Below are 20052 nucleotides of genomic sequence, written 5' to 3'. Positions count from 1 at the left end.
TGCAGAGATGTACTTAACATGGTATATGTGAAAACAGCCTGGGTGGGAGAAGACAAAAAAGAGGTGCAGCCCAGTTTGCTAAATACAATGCAAGTAAAGCAACAAGATTCACTCTGAAAGCTAAGTTGGTATTTCTAAAGCATTATAGCATTGTGACTGTGTTGCCCAAGAAAACAACAAACTTAAGCATTGGCCCAAGAAAACAACAAACTGCAGTATTGTTTTTTTTTTTTTTTGTGAAGCGCACTGAACACTGAATGGACCGAAAGAGAACCATGAGGATCTATTTTGCAGGATTCACAAAACATGCATAAGATTAGTATTGCTAAATATGCATACCTTTAATATACAGTCAATCATGCATCTTCATAAATTCAATAACATTAAAAACAAAAAGCAGGCATACAGTCCTATAAACCCTTCAGCACTACCTGAGCTTAGGTTATGGATTTTCTTTAACACATTTGCTAATGGCTGTTTCCTCCAACGATTTACTTTATGCTCTCATATGAACACTGCTGTAGATCACAGAGAGCTCCCCCTCTGGCTGGTCAGGAGAACTGCAGGGAGACATAAGCATAGAGGTTAGCATAGCAGCAAACCAGGTAAACATATCAGTGTAAGCTATTTCTACCTGTGTATAATTAGAAGTGGATGCTATTTGTACCCTGGTGTATATAGCAATGTATTTACACCGTGGTTTGAGAATTGCTTTATTCATTGTTTCTTCTTCAAATTGTGCGCCACCTCTGCAGAGATGGAGTATGCAGGCAACTTTAAGAGTTTGTAGACTAACCTGACCGTCATAATCATGAGATTGCTGTTAACTAACAAACTGAAATGTATTCACTTAACAAAGATTATGAAAATAAAACACAACTTTTCCACCAGAAAAGCCATCAAAATAAATATTAGTGCCGAAACCTTTCTGAATTCTTCTCTTTCTCCTGATGAATAAACAAATGTCTGCCATGTTTTTTTGTGCATGCACAACATATTTTTTTTTGTCACGCTTCATACAGGGTGAGAATAGCCCAGCTGTGTGGCCAGCTAATTGTACCAGGGGTAAACATATAGGGCCCAAGTTTGAGAACCGAATGTAACACCCACCAACATAATAACTTCCCACCAACATAATAAACCACCAGCACAATAACAATATGCATGTTTTAAATAATTATTATTACGTTTGCAGGAAGTTATTACGTTGATGGGAAGGTTAAAAGAAGTTAATCACACCAATGTAGTAAATCACTGATTTAGTGAAATTATATCTTTTTTTTTATCAATTGGGTGGAGTTGTCCATCTAAACAAATCTGATGACCATAAAGCTTTGTAGCTCCCCACACACACACACACACACATTCCTTTACTTTCTACTTTTTCTTATTATTCATCACCTTTACTAGGAGCCAAGTAAAGCTAGACAGACAGGTCCCTGACTCTTTATGCAAAGTTGCTTTGGCACCCATTGTGTTTCTCTTCCTTTTTAAAATGAGGAGTACAGATGCAGGTGACAGATGCACCTCACTGAGATCACAAAACTCATAGTTTTACCTCTTATTTTACCATGACATCCCTGGTAACATTACAGTTTTTCTCAGTTCTTTGGTGCATTTCTCAAATCATAATGCACATTTGCACAATATTAGTAGTTTCTCAAAACAATTAGTGCAAACTGCACCGCATAGTGGATAACCTAAAAGTTCACATCTTGTTCAAAATGCTTAGTTTATGCCTCAAAAGCAAACTAAGCTAAATACTAAATATTAGTCATTTTTTCATTTGCACAATGCTGTAAAAGCATTTGTTTTCTTTATACTGTCACAATGTCTGTCAACAGTAAACACAATCAAACCCCTCTTGACACAGAGAAGCCCACCGAAGCCATAACGTACAGTAGCGTTGACAAGGCAGCAATTTAACCGGATCTAAAAAAACTAATCTAACCATAGAGGTGATCAGAGTGGTGGCTTTCTTAATCTACTTAAATATGTTTACAAGGTTACCAAGACGTTAGTATTTTTTTTTACAATGTAGGAATCACATATAACAACACATATTTATACCAACACGATCAAACTTGTGTCTACAGAGTTTTGTTTTAGCATGATTTTCCTCCGTAAAAGAGTCTAGCATTGAACTTCACAGCCTGCTGTTAAAATCCTTAAATTCACAGACGTGTTTTGGCTTTATTTTTTAGGCAAAAAACGTCACTCTTAACAGCCGCCAGTCTTTGATAAGACGTGAAATATCCACTGGAATTTTGTTTCTTTCTATTACACCTGCCAGGGAATCTGTGTTACTGTATGTGGCTAAGCTGCAGGTAAAACACGTTTAAATGGCTGTCACGATTCTCAGGATAGGACCCACGTGCAAGACTTTTACAGGCTGTATTTCAGACAAACAGACAGACTTTATTCTTAAACTACAAACTTGACATTTACCAACTAACTTACATACAGGACTTTGACAGGACGACACAGAGAGACGATTATGATAAGAGAAATGCACCAAAGTGACTGAGAAAAACTGTAACTGACCCTTATGATTACCTAACATCATTAAGTTAGCTAGGTGTTAATAGGTGACCCATATTGTATAGAATATCTCCATTGAGGGCTCCAGAAGTGATAAGCCTATGTGTTATACATATTATAAGGGCCTGCCTTCATTTGAATGTTGAATAGGCTAGGCCACAGGACTGAAATCACGTTTGTCAGTGATGATAACCTACTCTGAGCAACCCAAATTACGGCAGTCCCTTCTGTCATTTGCCCATATTCCAGATGGCCAGTCTGTCTCTGAAGGTATTCCTCAACACTGCTATTGGTCAGCATTAACCAAATATTTTATTCATTAACTCCAGTCCGGCTCAGCCCACTTTGTGCATCTGGCCACAATGCACAAGCTCCCGTTACCGCAGGGAGATTTCGTTCTCAATATATACATAATTTTTAAAAATATATAATATTTCCTTAAAACTAAATTAAACAGATTATTTCCAAAGCATTATAAAAAACTATACAAAGGCAAACTATACAAAAGCATTGATTAGCCAATGTTTGTATTAACTGAACTGAGAGATGCAGATGTATTGGTATGCTGTGCTTCAGAGTGACATTGATAAAATGAGATCCAGTACATACCCTTTGACACCAGCTGCCTTTTTGAAGTGGACACTCGAGTACTGGACATCGTCATCCCCCTGAGCTCCTGCAGTCTGTCTGGAGCCGTGGGGCTGGATGGTGGAGTACTGGACATCATCCTCTGCTCCTCCTGCAGTCTGTGTTGAGCCGTGGGGCTGGATGGTGGAGTACTGGACATCATCCTCTGCTCCTCCTGCAGCCGCAACATTGAGGTGACCAGCAGCTCTGCTCTGCCCAGACCTCTTGAAATCAATGGTGGCATACAGGACATCATCATCCTATAACAATGAAGAACATAAGTGTGATTAGCTACTTTTTCAGCTTCTGTATGTCATGTTCATGTTACACTAGACATGTTGACAAACGTGGAGTCATTGACTGACATTGAACCCTTAAGCTGAAATAAAGAGAAGTCATGTCACCTGGTGGTTTTCATCACCTGGTGTCCTATTACTGTTTGTTGGCACGTTTTTACTTTGCCTGTCCACAAAAATGAATACATATTAAGAGGATGATGAGAGAATCCTTTGGCATCATATAACTGTTGAGGAGTTTGGAATTTATATTGCAGCACATACTGATCTCACCTCAATCTGCACATGACACAGAGCAAAGCCACACCTACACAGACCGCCACTCCAGCCAGAACAGCTATCAATATGGTCCGGTCATGGGACATAGCTGTGATTGGAAGAACAACAATAAAAACGATGGCTTAGTTTGCGACAAATGTAATATCTTTGTCCATCCAAACAATCTCTGAACCTCTGATCGTTGTGTTAACTTGGATATGTGTGTTTCCTTATGTTTCATTATTTCCATTGATGAAATAATAGAGATGAGGCATACGAATTTAATAAAAAGTAAACCATGTATATTTAAAAAATAACTCAATTTAGGCTATGCAAAAAGGTTTCCATTAGAGCACAGCGCACGTTCAATGAATGAGTGTCTCGCAATAAACAGCTGGAAATTCCGACACTTTTTAAACTACATGAAACTTTACAGTGAACCAAAAATACCCCCTAGATTTAAGTGCCCATTAGTCTCAACATTTAGGGCCCGTCCCATTTCTCCCCCCTTAAAATTTCCACTTGGTTTTGATTGCCCTCAACATTGAAGCCCCTTCGACAAGGGAAGTGGAGGTGAAGATCTTTCCCTATGAATTGGGACACCACTATATGCAAATTAGCGTAGCGAACGTGCTCACCTACGTCACGCGCAGCGCCGACGTGTCTACCGGTAGTAGCCTGCTACTATTTTCATTCAGGAACATGCCCGTTCCAGCGGTCATTGTTGTGTGGGCTGTGCTGATTTATCTACGTCTGGTTAATCAACAAAGATATTTGTGTGAACGCCAGAACACACACCTTAAATATTGACGAAACTATCCAGATCAGATATATAACGTTATTTGATGGGCAGACTCTGTCAAAGCACTCAGCAAATATCATGAACATAGTCAGATAGCTTTGTGAGATATTTTCTAACATTAGTGTTCAAAACTCAACAGTCCATCAGATGTGAATCAAACTAACATATTCCAACATATTTCGAAAATTTAATATGCTTATTTGCGAAAATATATGAAAAATGTGGCCTGGGTAATTTCATCTCCCACTTCGTTTTAAGCCTGCATCGGTCCTGGCTATATTTTGAGGGTTGATTTTAAGGGAAAAATAGCACTTCCCCTTGCTCCCTAAAGTAATGGGACACCCTAGCCCTACACATGCACGCGCAAAAACGAGGGTTAGGGCAAACATCTAGGGGTAGGGGAGGTATTGGGACGGGTCCTTAAGCTATATAATAAAACATTCCAAAAGTAAATTAAATCCCAAACCAAACCGAAAATCGTCTGCTTTTGATGGCCTGGTATGCCGCTCCAAACGAAACGCATGTCTCACAATAAAACACACAATGTAAGAAAATAAAGGTCTGCCTCGAATACAAGCCTGCCCCAAATAAATATTGGTGCTTTGCAAAGCTTAAGTAAATAGCAGACCCTGGACATAATTTGAGACATACGATGTCGACGCCTGGTGATGCTCTGGCCTTTGACTCCGCTGCCTCATTTGGATTGGATGTCGCAGATGCCGCTGTTAGCCAATGAAATTAAGCTGCACTTCAGGATGACTCCACTCGGACTCCACGCGCGTTCCCGAGCAACTTTTTCTTCTTCTTGTTACGTGGCAAGCAAGGTATGTGCATTATTCCCACTCTCTTAACTGGAGGACGACTCTCTTATTACAGAATATCCAATAAAAATCGACGTTGCTCCATGCGTCATTTCCATTGGAACTTGGCGCATGGTCAGAGCCGACTGGCGCTGGATCCGAACCCCAGTGTTCAATATGGTGTTGACTATAAATTGGCCGGATTTACTAGCCTAGCCTCCACCATTCATTTGTATGGAGGGCGGGACTATGGATGGTGGATTTAAAGTGATACTCACATAAAACCTGGGCACAGCAGAAGAGTCATGACTCTCTCCAGTTATATATAATACCTTGATGCTTCCAATCATGTGGATTTAAAGTGATACTCACATAAAACCTGGACAGGCACAGCAGAAGAGTCCTGATGACCAATCCTATTGGCTGCTCGACAGAGATACTCTCCACTGTCCTCAGAACGGATCTTGCTGAAGGTGAGTGTGTTCTCCTTTCCTGACTTCAGTTCTACAGCTCCACTCTTCTTGATCCAGGTGTATGTGTGTACTGGTGGGTCAGCTTCACTCATGCAGGTCAGAGTCACATTACCTCCATCTGGTATTTCACCAGATGGATCAGACACAATTGTTGTGTTATTTGGAGGATCTGGAGAAGAGGACATATACAGTAGAAACAGTATGTGGTGAGTCAGCTTCACTCATGCAGGTCAGGGTCACTGGGCTTCCCTCTCGTATTTCACCAGATGGACCAGACTTAATGTTCTGGTGTGTTCGTAGGAGGATCTTGATAAATACAAATACATGTTAAATGCGAAAACTAAACTATAGTACTAATAAACAATAGAAAACGAATAACCAATAGGAAAAAAATATTTTATTAAACTCATATGGTTGTATATGGTTGGCTGTAGATCCATTGTACTAAAGCAATATGACACTTGTGGTTTTGGGGCCAGTAATAGCCTACAGTTGAAATAAAGTTGTGGCAACATCCTTATCAACACCACACCGATTCAAACCGTGGTTGATTGAAAGAGCACACAAGCGACATAAGGTCATTCCACGTCAATTCAACCAGGGCCCTGTTTGTGGGCCCTGGTTGAATTGACGTGGAATGACCCTATGTCGCTTGTGTGTTGTATTTCAGCCGTGCTTTTCAATCAATGACTCCATAGCAATCTCAGCTACATTCCCAATTATGTTGATTTATAGAATTACTCACATAACACCTTGATTGACACAGCAGGAGAGTTCTGATGACCAATCGTATTGTCTGCTCGACAGAGATACTCTCCACTGTCCTCAGAACGGATCTTGCTGAAGGTGAGTGTGTTCTCCTTTCCTGACTTCAGTTCTACAGCTCCACTCTTCTTGATCCAGGTGTATGTGTGTACTGGTGGGTCAGCTTCACTCATGCAGGTCAGAGTCACTCTAGTTCCCACAGTTATTTCACCAGATGGAGCAGACACAATTGTTGTGTTCTTTGGAGGATCTGGGTAAATACAAATGAATTGCTAACAGACAATACAATTACACCCTTACATGATCCCAAAGTATCACGTTTGTACACTGAATTCAAATATCACTTTTATAAGACTGTGAACACACAGAGGTTACATTTCAGTGAATGTGACTAAAAGGATTTCTGATCACAGACTGTGGGCTATATCGTACACCAGGCACAACCTGGCACATTGCAGGGCCTGGCACAGTGCCCATCTTGATAAAGACTCTGTTTGAGCCAAAACGCGTTGGTGAGTCAGTGTCCGCTCAATACAAGATTTTTTATCAGCAGAGTGTCTCGGGATCTATTGTAGCCTACCTTCATTCTCTTAAAGGGACACCAGGCAACGTTTTCGTGTTAATTACTCATCTTAAGTAAAATCGATATATGGTTAAATGACTCATTACAGGGCGAATGAAGACTCTCTAGCCCGACCCTACTGCCTGTAGGAAAAATATCCCGCTTGCAAGTTCAGTGTACCCTACCCGCCGACCGAAGCAGGATGAACTAGATGTACCACAGAGCGGTACAAAATATGACTATATGATTCTAACTGTCTCACTAAATTGCATTATCCACACTCAATTCTCACTGGTATCTGCTAGACAACAATTACCAAAACATGATTAGTTCATAGATTTCACATGTAAAATTCATTTTATACAACCCCACCCCCATCTTGCCTGTTCATAATGCTGAGAAATTCTTGTGTGCATGTGTGCGTGTACATGTTTATGTTTATGTGTGTGGGTGTGTGTGTGTGTGTCTGTGTCATGCGTACAGTGGGCATCGCTTTCAAATGACCACTTCATTCGCGCATTACGCGGCGTGAAGCTGCGTGAAGCTTTAGTACCACTTTCAGCCACTATGCGTCGCTCTGCCACTGTACATCGCTCTGCCTGCCATCCCTTCTGAAGCAGGATCTACCATTAAACATAATTGTTGCCGAGAGTAATCCCAGCCTACGAATTCAATAACAAAATAAATCATGCATAATTAAACATTACCTCGATTTAGGCTACTTGGGTATGGCTTAAGGCTTGACTACACGGTGGTAACGAAAAATCGAAATTTGCTGTCTACATTATTGTCAGTGTTGGGGTTAAAGCAACTACGCAAATCAAAACAGTGGTGTGATAATTGAGCCAGTAGAGAAATAACTGTTCAGAATTAATCTGTAGCCTTGGGTAGGCTTCTGCAGATAACAATGTTGTTGCCGATTTAATACTATCTGGCTGGCGTCATTTTTATAACAAACAAATACATCTGCTTTATGCCGCGAGAATTACATTCATATTTGGCTGACTGCAATAGAGTAGCCTATACAAAAATGACCCATGTTTTCATTTTGGTTTAAAACGAATAGCTATTTGCAATTTGCCACTGGTCCTCATTTTTGACTGCAATGTAGTCAGCCTGTTGCATTTAGTTAGATGTCCGAGTCACGCATAATGTTTGAAAACCACTGGCTCGTAATCACAATAATTTAACACACGACAGTTGGATAGCCTACTTCATCATGTCCCCATGCCTACATTTTTGTGAGTAGCATAGAGATCGTTAAAAACAATAAAGTATGGCTCTCCGTTTGGGACATCGAAAACTTATATTTTTAATAGACTACCGTCGAATGGATGACGTCATTACTCATGCACGAAGCTTGACTGAAGTGACCACCTTGATTGGCTGACGATTGTAACGCGGGAATTCCAAACACCTCTCTTCCGATGATGACTGACAGGTCGGAGAATGCGTGCGCTACACAAGTAGTGCGAAGGACGGAAGATGATTAATAACTGAATAAAAAGGCCTAGCCTAAATGAATAAAGAGTAAGGCAAAACAAATAGCCTAGTAGCCTAATGAAACATAGGCCTATGGATTGATGCAGTAGCCTACCTTTGCAACATTATTAAATGAATCTGTCACCATATCCAAAGAGGAGAACATTTTAATTTGATTCACAATGAAACGTTACATTTCATTTACATGTTAACAATGAGTAGTTTTGGTTGTTGTTGGTGGCGTTATTGCATCCCTTTTATGAATGCAAAATTGTTCCCTCGCGATTGGAAGCTCCTGTTGCACATAGGCTACGCATTTCAAAACATTGCAACGTAAAATGCCACAAAAAAGCTGTTTATGAATAGGTCTTAGTGAGTTAGGAGTCCTCTCGACTTAAGCTGTCCCAGACTTAGGTGCTACTTTTAGGTCTAAAAATCTAAGAGTCCTAAAGTTAGGAGTGACACACCCATTATTTTTAGGAGTTGCTCCTAAATTCGCCAGTTAGGAGCTACTTTTAGCCTTAAAATTCTTTGTGAATACGGCCCCTGAATAAAAAGGCCTAACCTAAATGAATCAAGGCAAAACAAATAGCCTAGTAGCCTCATGAAACATACGGATTGATTTAGTATCTTTGTAACATTATTAAATTATTCTGTTACTATGCCTACGTTTGCAAAAGAGAACATTTTAATTTGATTCACAATAATGTTACATTTAATTTACATGTTGACAATGATTAGCCTAGTTTTGGTTGTTGTTGGCGGCGTTATTGCATGTTAGTTATGCCTACAATGCAAAATTGCTTCCTCGCGATTGGAAGCTCCTGTAGCTGCATAGGATTTCAAAACACGGCAAAATTCCGCAGGTTTGTGATATAGGTCTGTGAGTAAGGAGTCCTCTTGACTTCTTTTAAGCTGTCAGAGGTGGGAAGGTGTGATTTTTTTTGGGGGCAGGGCCGGATTAACTGGGCACAAATGTCTGATGGCCCCCCTTCCCCCCAGCCAACGTGAATCGGGTGGTTAGTTAATAGGCCTATCGTGAAGATTTTTTCTGCCATCTAAGGCACGAGAGCATCTGTGAGGCCAAGCCTCACCAAGTAGCTCGTTTGTTTACAACTAACATTCCATTTAATTAAACTGCTTTATAGGCTATGCCGAAATAGTTTCCAACATTTTGAATATTAGTGTCGGGTGAATTGACGTAGACATAAGGCCGAACATGCAAGCGCCAATCGTGCGCTCACGACAATCACGCCGTTAAACTTAAATAGGTTAACATCACTCTAAGTTCGCCTTCAAGCAAGGAAAACGATCATTTGAAGACATCTGTTTCGTTGGAAGGGCAAGGGGTAGCAACAGGGCAACACAGAGACAGGCCCGATGGCAGGGCTGTTATGAGAGTATTAAAATATGGGATATTCTACGGGAAAACATTAAAACGGCAAGACAGCGGGGGAAAGTTAAAATACGTGATAAACACGGAAAAAGTTGGCATGCATTGTTTCGGTCCCCGTGCAAAAAAATAAACCGCTAATGAAGTAAACTTGTGACCATCAAAAATCGTTTATCGCTTGTAACTCCGTGATACCAGGATGTAACAGGAAGGCATTTGGCTGAGCAACGGAGGTTAATATGCTCCATGTTTTGTCCAAATGATGACTGTCTATCATCGTTGCACTCGGAGAAAACCGGAATGTTTCATTTGTCCCCGTTTCAATCGTCCCGGTTGTACCTACTCAACACGCAGATAGAACCTTATTATTCTAAGGTAGCGAAATAGCGTTCAGCATGATTCATGCCCAATTAATTCCCCTGTTAAAGTGTTAAGCCTTTGTAGTTTGGTTTCGTGATAGCCTATGATAAACGGCTTATGGCCAAATATGTGAAAACGTTAAAATACAGTACGTGATAAACCCGGAAAAAGTTGACAGTGATTTTTTCATAATCACTTTGGAGGGTCATAGAAAAATGTATTGCTGGCGAGGGAGGGTCACGTCTTTTTGGACTAATGCTCCCAAAACTCCTCCGGTAGCCCCTTAAATAAATAACGAACAGTCCCTAATGAAGTAAACTTGTGACCATCAAAAATCGTTTATCGCCTGTAACTCCGTGATAACAGGACGTAACAGGAAGGCATTTGGCTGAGCAACGGAGGTTAATAGGCTATGCTCTATATTTGTCCAAATGATGTCTGTCTATCATCGTTGCACTCGGAGAAAACCAGAATGTTTAATTTGTCCTGCGTCTCTACGGCTGCAAACGGGATTCACTCGCAGTTAACCAAATATTTCTTTATTAGGGCAGGGCAGGCATATTTCTGGCTATTACATTATTTCTAAACCAGTCTGCTAAAGTCTGTAGTGAAGTCTGTGTAGGGTTTTCCAGGCTCCATTTCTTTTTACGAGACACCCTGCTCACTTGAGCCATCTACCGGTTGTTTGGGTTGTTGCAGCGTCTCACTGGAAAATACAAATTAAAGTTGTGTGATACCGCGTGATCCCACGCGCGGACCGCGAGTGAAGCTGGCCAAGTCGAAGCACTGCCCACTGTACATATGTCTACTGTGTGAGTATGTGTCATACGTATGATTACTGTGAATGTATGTGTGTGCGTGTGTATCTGTTTATGCACATGTGTGCACATGGAATGGGTTAAGATGACCCCTGGAGGCAAACATACAGAAAAAAATGGTCATCCTAGGCCCTACGGTTCTCAAGATATTCACAGAAAACTGTGTCTGCCCTACCCTCCTTTCAGGGGGTCCAGTCCATCGGGGGGGGGGGGGGGCTACAGATCAAAACAAAAAACGATGGTTCCATGCTATCCATGTGGGGTTACATGCCCACCTAGTTTCGTGTACCCCGGTCTTTCAGTGTCCCGGGAATCCTTGACGGAAATTTGGACATGCGGAAAAAAAAAAAAAAAAAAAGCTGCGCGGCGGTCATAATTACATCCTCTACTAAACGCTAGCGATTGTTGCAAACGTGTGTATAATGGCAGAGCCGGTGAAAAAGCAGCGAAAACCCTTGACGGAAGATCAAAGAGTTTCAGACCGAGCGAAAGGGGAGTTTCTTAGAGAAAAAAGCATCATGCTTGCCTGGTGTCCCTTTAAATCCTATCTGCCCACTTCCCTTGAAGAGCACCTGAAACATTTGATTTACTCGTGGCCCACTGCAGCGCTCTCACATTTTTTCTCTACAACGCAAGGCTTGTTCTTATCTTAAGACTCTCCTGATGTCTCTGTGGAGGTCTTATGTGAGTTCAAAACAATAAAGGGAATGACAGCACTCTAATTGGTTTAAAGGATGTTACACTCAAAACACACCCATGGATGATTGAGAAACATAAGAACAACTCTTTTGAAAAATGTGCCAGGCGTCTGATCACAAAATCACACCATTAAATTAGCGAATGTGGACTTTATACGCCCTAAATGTCCTTAAATCTTACATCTCTGATCAGGTGTTTCAGATGGCTAATTATAGAGCCTTGTATCTTTTATCTTGGTTTATAACGTTAGTTGTACTAACACATCACTTGGAGCCTGTAACGTGGAGATGGGAGACCCTCATGGCCTCTAACAGCACAGGTGTAGTTGCCCTCATCTTCTCTGCTGACTGGGTGGAGCTGCAGCTGGTTGTTGATGATGTTCCTCTCTACAGGACGTCCATCTTTGCTCCAGATGAATGAAGGGCTTCCAGTCAGAGTGCAGGTGGTGTTGCAGGTGAGAGTCACATGATCTCCCTCAGTCACTCTTTCTTCGCTAGTTGAAACAATCTGCAGATCTAAGACAAGTATGAATATGTATTTTTTCATATATAGATGGAAGTAATTTGACAGAAAGTATCATTATATTATTATTAGCATGTTGATCCAGCTTGTGTTTACTTACCAGTTATTTTCAAAGAAATTCCTGGTATGCCTGTCATTTTCTGATTGTCTACATTGGTGGTAATCCTACAGTAATACTGATACTGTTGATCTGCTTTGGTTAGTTGAATCATGTTCAGAGAGCCCTCCCTGTGTTTATTTTTACTGTCCAATGTGACCCTTTGCTTGTAAATTACATTTTTTGATAAATCAGAATTGACTGAGTACTTGTACTGGTTTGTCCAGAAAGTTTCTTTAACTCTAAGATAACTGGGGTAGGTGTAAGAGCAGGACATGCTAACGGATGATCCCTCCAGAGCACAGATGTGTGTAGGGCTGTATGTAACACTCCACTCTGGACCTCCTGCAACACAAACCAGATATGAAAGAATGTATTAGGCATGGTGTGTTTACATTCCTAAATGGACATATACTTTAACACATGTAGTTTCCATTCTGCCACCATTTTAGACTTGCTGCTCCATATTGAACTAACAGTAACAATTTGTCTAAAACTAATTTAAATGTGACAAATTAAGTTCACCTTTTTTAATGTCATGCATTTTGTTGTATCCTTGCTTTACTGTTGAATTAAGCATTGGAATCTAAGGATGAGACACATCAACACACCGTTCTCCTGCTGAGCACTTTTTTATTTGGTAACACTTTACTTGACATAAGAGTGACATGACACTGTCATGAACACATGACACTGTCATGACACATGAACCCTAACCCTAATCCTAACCTCTAACCCTAGTCCTAACCCTTACCCCTAACTCTAAACCTAACTCTAACTTGTTATGACAAAAACCAAATGACACTTAATAAAATAAGTGTTATGTCATAAATGTTTATGACTTGTTTATGACACGTTCATGACAGTGTCATGTCACTCTTATGTCGATACTGTCAAGTAAAGTGTAACCTTTTATTTTATTATCTTCCCGATCTTCAATACATCTTCAATACACTTCAACATTCTAATGTAGTGTGACAATAGCACATACAGTGGCACGAAAAAGTATGTGAACCCATGCTTAAGTTGACTAAAAAGAAGAATAAAAACTCATCTTTTTGGAATTGATGTCTTAATTCAAAAAATGAGGACAAATCTGACCTTTAAGGACACCAATTTTCTTTGTGAATGAATAATGTATTGTTAATAAATAAATGTTCTTCCTTAAAATACAGGGGCATAAGTATACACCCCTATGTTAAATTGCGATATATGGATCCAGGACACTATGCATCCTGATAAAGTTCCATTGGCCTTTGGAATTAAAATAGCCCCACATTATCACATACCCTTCACCATACCTAGAGATTGGCATGGCGTACTTTCCATACGATCATCTCTCAATGCTAATCAAACCAGCTATTAGGCTAACTGAAATAAAACCATACCAATATCTAGGTATGGTGAAGGGTATGTGATGATGTGGTGCTATTTTATTCAATTAAATGTTGTCTGCACTTGTTGAGTTAAATGTTGAGTTAAATGTTGTCTGCACTTGTTGAGATTGTTGGGTACAATGCTCAGATATGTGTATGCCAGTGTCGCTCATGGCAGTCTTGTAGTCCGAGTCTTGAGCTACATTTGTTCTCTCCTGGACCATTGAGGTGATGAAATCAGGATGAGTGTGTGGCTTCCCGCTGGCCTGTGTAGCTTACTGATTGGTTGGACTAGGCCAAGAGTTTATGGTAACTACAACTAATCCAAACTAGATGTACCGCATAGCGGTACAAAATATGACCGCCGCTCAGTCCTGTACATCCGTTCCGCGAAAATAAATCGCACTTCAATTTGTCTCCATATTTTCCTCCATCCTCCACTCTTGAAACTTTTGTGTATGCTTGTTTGGCATGCCTGAGTGTGTGTGTGCGGCTGCACAGAAAGTAGCCTACTGGTGCTGAAAAGGTGAATAGATTGTAGAATAGCCAAAGAAGATGTAGCATTGTAATAAAACCTTTAAAATCTCTAAACAATCACAAGTAGGGCAGTTCATCACAGTTCATCCATTGCAACTGGATTGATGAAAGGTCACTTACACCTGTAGGCTACGTTGTATTTGGGAAAAGCAAAAGGTATCAGCAAAATGTTATATTTTTATTTGTATTTATTTATTTATTAATAAACAAAAACATCTCTGTCGGTTCCTAGCCGTTTTCAACAGCTATCAAAAACAAAGGTCATTTTTTGGATGGATGGATTTTTGTGAATGTTTCTTCTTCTACATAAGATTTTAGTCATCTTTAGTTCATGTAATACTTTATTGTCAATGCACAAATTAAGTAACAGTAGTCTGAAACAAAATGCTGTTTTACATCTAGTGGTGCAAATAACTGACATGTCCAAATGGGCCTTGATGAAATGCGCCGCTAGACTGTTCATAATGGGCCAAAGTTGAAGAGCTGTTGTCCGTTATTGTTCGTGCAAATATAGGCTGATTCATGTTCCCTTGCATTGTGTAACTGAGGTCCATGGCTAGTCTGGCTTTCACCAGACCAACCTCAATCTTTTAAGAAATCAAAAAATAAATAGCGGGCAGATCAGGCTGGGTTCACCAAGCCTAGTCCATAGGCACCCGATATTGTTCACGCTTGTGGCTATTCTAAAAGCAAAAATGCATCAGGGAGTTATGACAAAACTGTAACTAACACACTAGATCCTAATAGAAAGCTGTTAGCTCCCCTAAGCTACAGGTAGGCTTATAAGGTAGGCCTATTTACAACATAAATTGTCAATAGGCTATGCTGGCTTACACAAATAAAATCTCCTTTGAAACCAATGGCTTACGCCTTACAGTATCAAGCGGACTTAAACTGCCATATCGTGGTGAAAGTTGTAATAAAATTCACGCAGCTCCATGAGTCAAGGAAAGCCGAATGAAGTAGCCACTTCTAAATGGGACCCACTACACAGAAGCTTAAGGTGTGTTGCTAAAGCAGCCATAATGAAATGAAGGTGTCATTGTTTGGATACTTCACACACACGCGTGCTTTTTAATTTCACAGACTACAACTACCAAGCTGGAATCAAATCACATCGATTCCCCTCTCACACCCTGCACGCACTTAAAACAAAAAAATAAACAGGCGTCTCAGCCTCACACATGTATAGGCAAAACTGTATCAGACCGGTGTAACGTTGGCTTCCATTTCACAGAATGATTTTTGTAGCACATGCAACAAATGACAGTCGAAAGATACAATTACAGTGCTGCTATCAATTTGCTTGGTATAACCGCATTTATAGTTTTCTACAAATGCAATCAATCAAATTGGCCTCCATCACTCAACCAACGCTAACGGTAACATTACCTAGGTCCTTATTGATATTATAAGATTAACGCATCTGCAGTAAAACCAAGCATGTCCGATAAACATCCTCAGATTTCTTTCGGCTTCAAGAAGAAATGGGAATTACATTTCATGTGAACATCATCCTATCCTTATTAGACGTTCTCTGCAGTAAACTATAGTCCTTGTAGGAAGCGTCCATTCCAACCCACGTTTAACTTCCAACAAAATTACGTCTCACTGCAACGATGCGCCATCTAGTGGACAAACGACTACTTATCGCCAATACTGGAAATGCAGCCATGATGATGATGATGATGATGAATATATATTTTGGCTTTCTTTTAATCCTACTGAATTTGTAATTATGTATCGGCCGTTCTAATACCGATAGTATGTGGGTGCCTGTGTGTGTGTGCATGTGTATATGTGTGCACCGTCATCTACAGGCCAATGAGTGTACAGTCACTAAATGTACAAATAATCTATTTTTTTTAAGACCCCCCCATGGATGAAATTCTACGAAACTTGGCATACCCCCAGAGAATACCAGGTCAATCATACAAATAAAAATTGGTGCAGTTCTGAACATCTTAACTGAAGATAGGGGCGATTAAAGCAGAATAATATTGCATTTTCATTTTTTACCGGGGGGGTGCAAATCACAAATAAGTGATTATGGGCCAGATTGATGTGGGCCCTTGAGACCAACATACCATAAAAGATTCTTCATCCTCAGTGCCACGGTTCAGGTAGTTATTTAGGAAAAACTGCTTTTTTTTGTTCGGGGCTCCAGCACGGGAGGGCCCCGGGGCCCAGTGTTTACCCACCAAATTTCGTGTCCCGGTATCGTTGACCAAATATTCAGGAAGTAGATGACCGGGGACTTCATTCGTAATAAACGATCATAATAAAACAATTATCACAATGGTGTGTCAAACATAGGCACTTTGAACAGATCCAAACACACACAACACAATACTATACTATACTATACTATACTATACTATACTATACCTAAAACTCAGTCAGAAAAGTTTTTTTATTTGTTTTAATTGTATTTCATGATTTATTTTAAACACTGGATCAAATAAAAAACATTCTTGCAAATAAAAGCAATACTCAATGATATTGTAGTGTTGGCAAAGCAATTCCTCCACTTTTTACTACAAAGCACTGCACTGTCCTTCCAAGTTTTCTAATGACCTCATTTCCAGGGAAGCTCAGCCTCTCTCCGATTGGGGCAGAGGGCTGGTCAGGACACTGGATTTCTGCATGATGATTGGAGGAACTGTTAAAGGGGACCTCTTTTTGATTGACAGTGTCCAGACACACACACACTCACTCACTCACTCATTCATTACAGTGCATGAAAATGCACTGTACTGTTCTTCCTAGGCTTCTTCTTCTTCTTCTTCTTCTTCATCTTCTTCTAACGCAATTAATGCAGCTTCAACTGTTTAACGTAGAAACTTCATTCAAACTATGTTACGTAGGTCTTACTTACTGTAGGACTTCTGGGCAATGTATTTTTCATCTTTGTAACTTTTATACTTTTTCAACTATTTATTAAAAACTACTCAAAATTTCCCCATAGACTTAATATTAGGCTGATGACATCACAATGGACTAATTAACTTGATTTGCACCTGTATCAACTTCCAGCTGCTCATATAGGCCCCATCAAAGAATCAGTTCAACTGATTGCACCTGTATCAACTGCTTTCTGCTGAACTAGGCCAACTCTCTCTGTGTCTCTCCATTCTACAAGGATATAAGGCACATTTCAACCAACTTTCTATCCATCTTCAAACCATCCATTCATCCTCTTCAAACCATTCACTCATCCACCCATTAAACTATCCATCAACATCCATTAACCAATCTGCCTATCAACATCCATTCAACTTTCTGTCTATCAACATCCATTACACTATCTACATTTTTAAAACTATATACTCTGTCTCAGGCTTTAAGCATACAATATGGCTCTATTAAGACTGCCGTTAAGCAATTAGAATCCTAGGCCAGGTGGCCAGACTATATTAAACCTCATCTACCTAGTTCCGTCATTCCAACTATTAAACCTCATCTACCTAGCAAATAATTGAACCTTTTAAACTATCCACCTATCTGTTCAGTCATTCCAACTATATTAAACCTCATCTACCTAGTTCAGTCATTTCAACTATATTAAACCTCATCATGTTGGTTGCCAATTAGCACATCATCTGTTTGAACAATATATTTCACACCATATGTTTTGCATTTTCATGCACTGGTAATTCCCTGGAATTGCGTTTTCTAGTTCACTCATACTCACACTCTCTCTCTCTCTCTAACACACAATTTTTTTTTTGTTAATATATTTTTATTGCTTAACACACACAATTTTGATATTACACACAATTATTGATAGTAAAAACACACACACGTGTCTGTATTCACCAAAAAAAACTGAAGTGAGTGATGAGGTGTTTCAATCACAAAAAAAAAAAATGTTTACTCTGTGCAAGTTCTGCATGCATGTTCAATGCAGTCAAACTCCGTAATACATAACATACAAATATAATCTTTCACATAAACTTTCTCTCTCTTCTATGTCACATAAAATGGATGTTGGTCTGCACTGCAGTGCTTGAATCATCTTTTTGTCTTTAAAGATTAAATTACAACATATGGCAGACACCTTCAGATATGAGAGACTCCTTCAGATGTTTGACTTTGTTGCTTTCATAGGAGCCAGTCCTCACTTTATGGGAGCTTGGCTCCCTCTGGCTCCCATGTAATTTGAGCACTGCTGCACTGGCTCCATCATTGATAGTACACAAAAACACAGTACAACACAAGATAAGCCTCTTTAAAGTAGACAAGAGAGGAAGTCTCTAAACCGTCGACAACAAGCATTTGTACTCAACACTAAAAATTATTATTTTGTCACAGTTACACATTATTTATGACCGCCAAGCGGTCATATAGGTCATATAGGTTTATCAGATTTTTTTTTTTTTTTTTTTTTTTTTTTTTTTTTTTTCGATGTCCAAATTTCCGTCAATGATTCCCGGGACACTGAAAGACCGGGTAGACAAAACTTGGTGGGCATGTAACCCCATATGGATAGCATGGAACCATCGTTTTTCGTTTTGATCTGTAGCCCCCATCGCTGGACTGCACCCCCAAAGGAGGGTAGGGCAGACACAGTTTTCTGTGAATATCTCGAGAACCGTAAGGTTTAGGAGGACCATTATTTTTTTGTATGTTGATCTCAAGGGGCCATGTCAACGCATTCCATAACCACTCATTTCATGTATAGCGCCACCTAGTTAAACACAAAAAAAAAGTAAAAATGAGGTGGTGTAATTGAAGGTATCTGTGACCTAACATAGTCAAAACTGCACAAAATTGGAAGTGTAGGATCATTATGACACCCTCTGTATGCACGCCAAGTTTTGTGGAATTCCGTTCATGGGGGCCACACAATAAATTAATTTATGTTACTATACACCAACTGGCCTGTAGGTGGCCGGAGACAGTTTTCTGTGAATATCTCGAGAACCGTAGGGCCTAGGAGGTCCACCTTTTTTTTTTTTTTGTATATGTTGGTCTTAAGGGGCATGTCAACCCATCCCATTACCACTTATTTCATGTATAGCGCCACCTAGTTAAAAAATTAAAAAGCATAAAATTAGGTGTTTTCATCTCAATATCTCTGGCTGACAAGGTCAAAACTGCACAAAATTAAAAGTGTAGGATCATTATGACACCCTCTGAATGCATGCCAAGTTTTGTGTACTTTCGTTCATGGGGGCCTTACAATAAAATAATTTATGTGTACATTTAGTGACGACACCAACAAGGATTCCCGACACTGAAAGACCGGGGTACACAAAACTTGGTGAGCATGTACCCCCCATATGGATAGCATGGAACCGTCATTTTTTCGTTTTCATCTGCAGCCCCCCTCTGGACTGGACCCCCCGAAAGGAGGGTAGGGCAGACACAGTTCTCTGTGAATCTTTTATGGTATGTTGGTCTCAAGGGCCCACATAAACCTGGCTCATAATCACTCATTTGTGATTCCCCGGTAAAAAAAATGAAAATCAGTAGGATTAAAAGAAAGCCAAAATAAATATTCATCATCATCATCATGGCTGCATTTTCAGTATTGGCGAGAAGTAGTCGTTTGTCCACTAGATGGCGCATCGTTGCAGTGAGACGTAATTTTGTTGGAAGTTAAAAGGGGTTGGAAAAAACAATGGACGCTTCATACAAG

General features: G+C 40.0%; 1 protein-coding gene and 1 pseudogene across 1 annotated transcript; both read right to left on the bottom strand.

Moving 5' to 3' along the window:
- The window catches only part of LOC125297056, a 321071-nt pseudogene that overhangs the window by 47510 nt on the left and 253509 nt on the right, over positions 1–20052 (bottom strand).
- LOC125297058 (B-cell receptor CD22-like) lies at positions 341–12832 on the bottom strand. Its single transcript, XM_048247208.1, has 8 exons — positions 12499–12832; positions 12137–12391; positions 6543–6812; positions 5697–5966; positions 3738–3831; positions 3573–3630; positions 3151–3428; positions 341–560 (listed from the first exon to the last, which is right to left on the bottom strand). The coding sequence occupies exons 1-8, from the start codon at positions 12770–12772 to the stop codon at positions 497–499; spliced, it is 1563 nt and encodes a 520-aa protein (XP_048103165.1). The 5' UTR covers positions 12773–12832; the 3' UTR covers positions 341–496.

Source organism: Alosa alosa, chromosome 7, assembly GCF_017589495.1.
Source record: "Alosa alosa isolate M-15738 ecotype Scorff River chromosome 7, AALO_Geno_1.1, whole genome shotgun sequence".
NCBI classification, from domain to species: Eukaryota; Metazoa; Chordata; class Actinopteri; order Clupeiformes; family Clupeidae; genus Alosa; species Alosa alosa.
Note: the sequence above shows the minus strand (reverse complement) of the source record. Positions and strands in the feature narration are given on the sequence as shown.

Excerpts from the sequence above, each read along its gene's own strand:
- LOC125297058 (XM_048247208.1), bottom strand. The coding sequence starts at position 12,772 with ATGTCCTGCTCTTACACCTACCCCAGTTATCTTAGAGTTAAAGAAACT. Across the intron at positions 5,967-6,542 it reads TGTGTCAATCAAGGTGTTAT|ATCCTCCAAATAACACAACA; the intron begins GTGAGTAATTCT and ends CCTCTTCTCCAG. Across the intron at positions 3,429-3,572 it reads CAGGTGATGAAAACCACCAG|GATGATGATGTCCTGTATGC; the intron begins GTGACATGACTT and ends TCATTGTTATAG.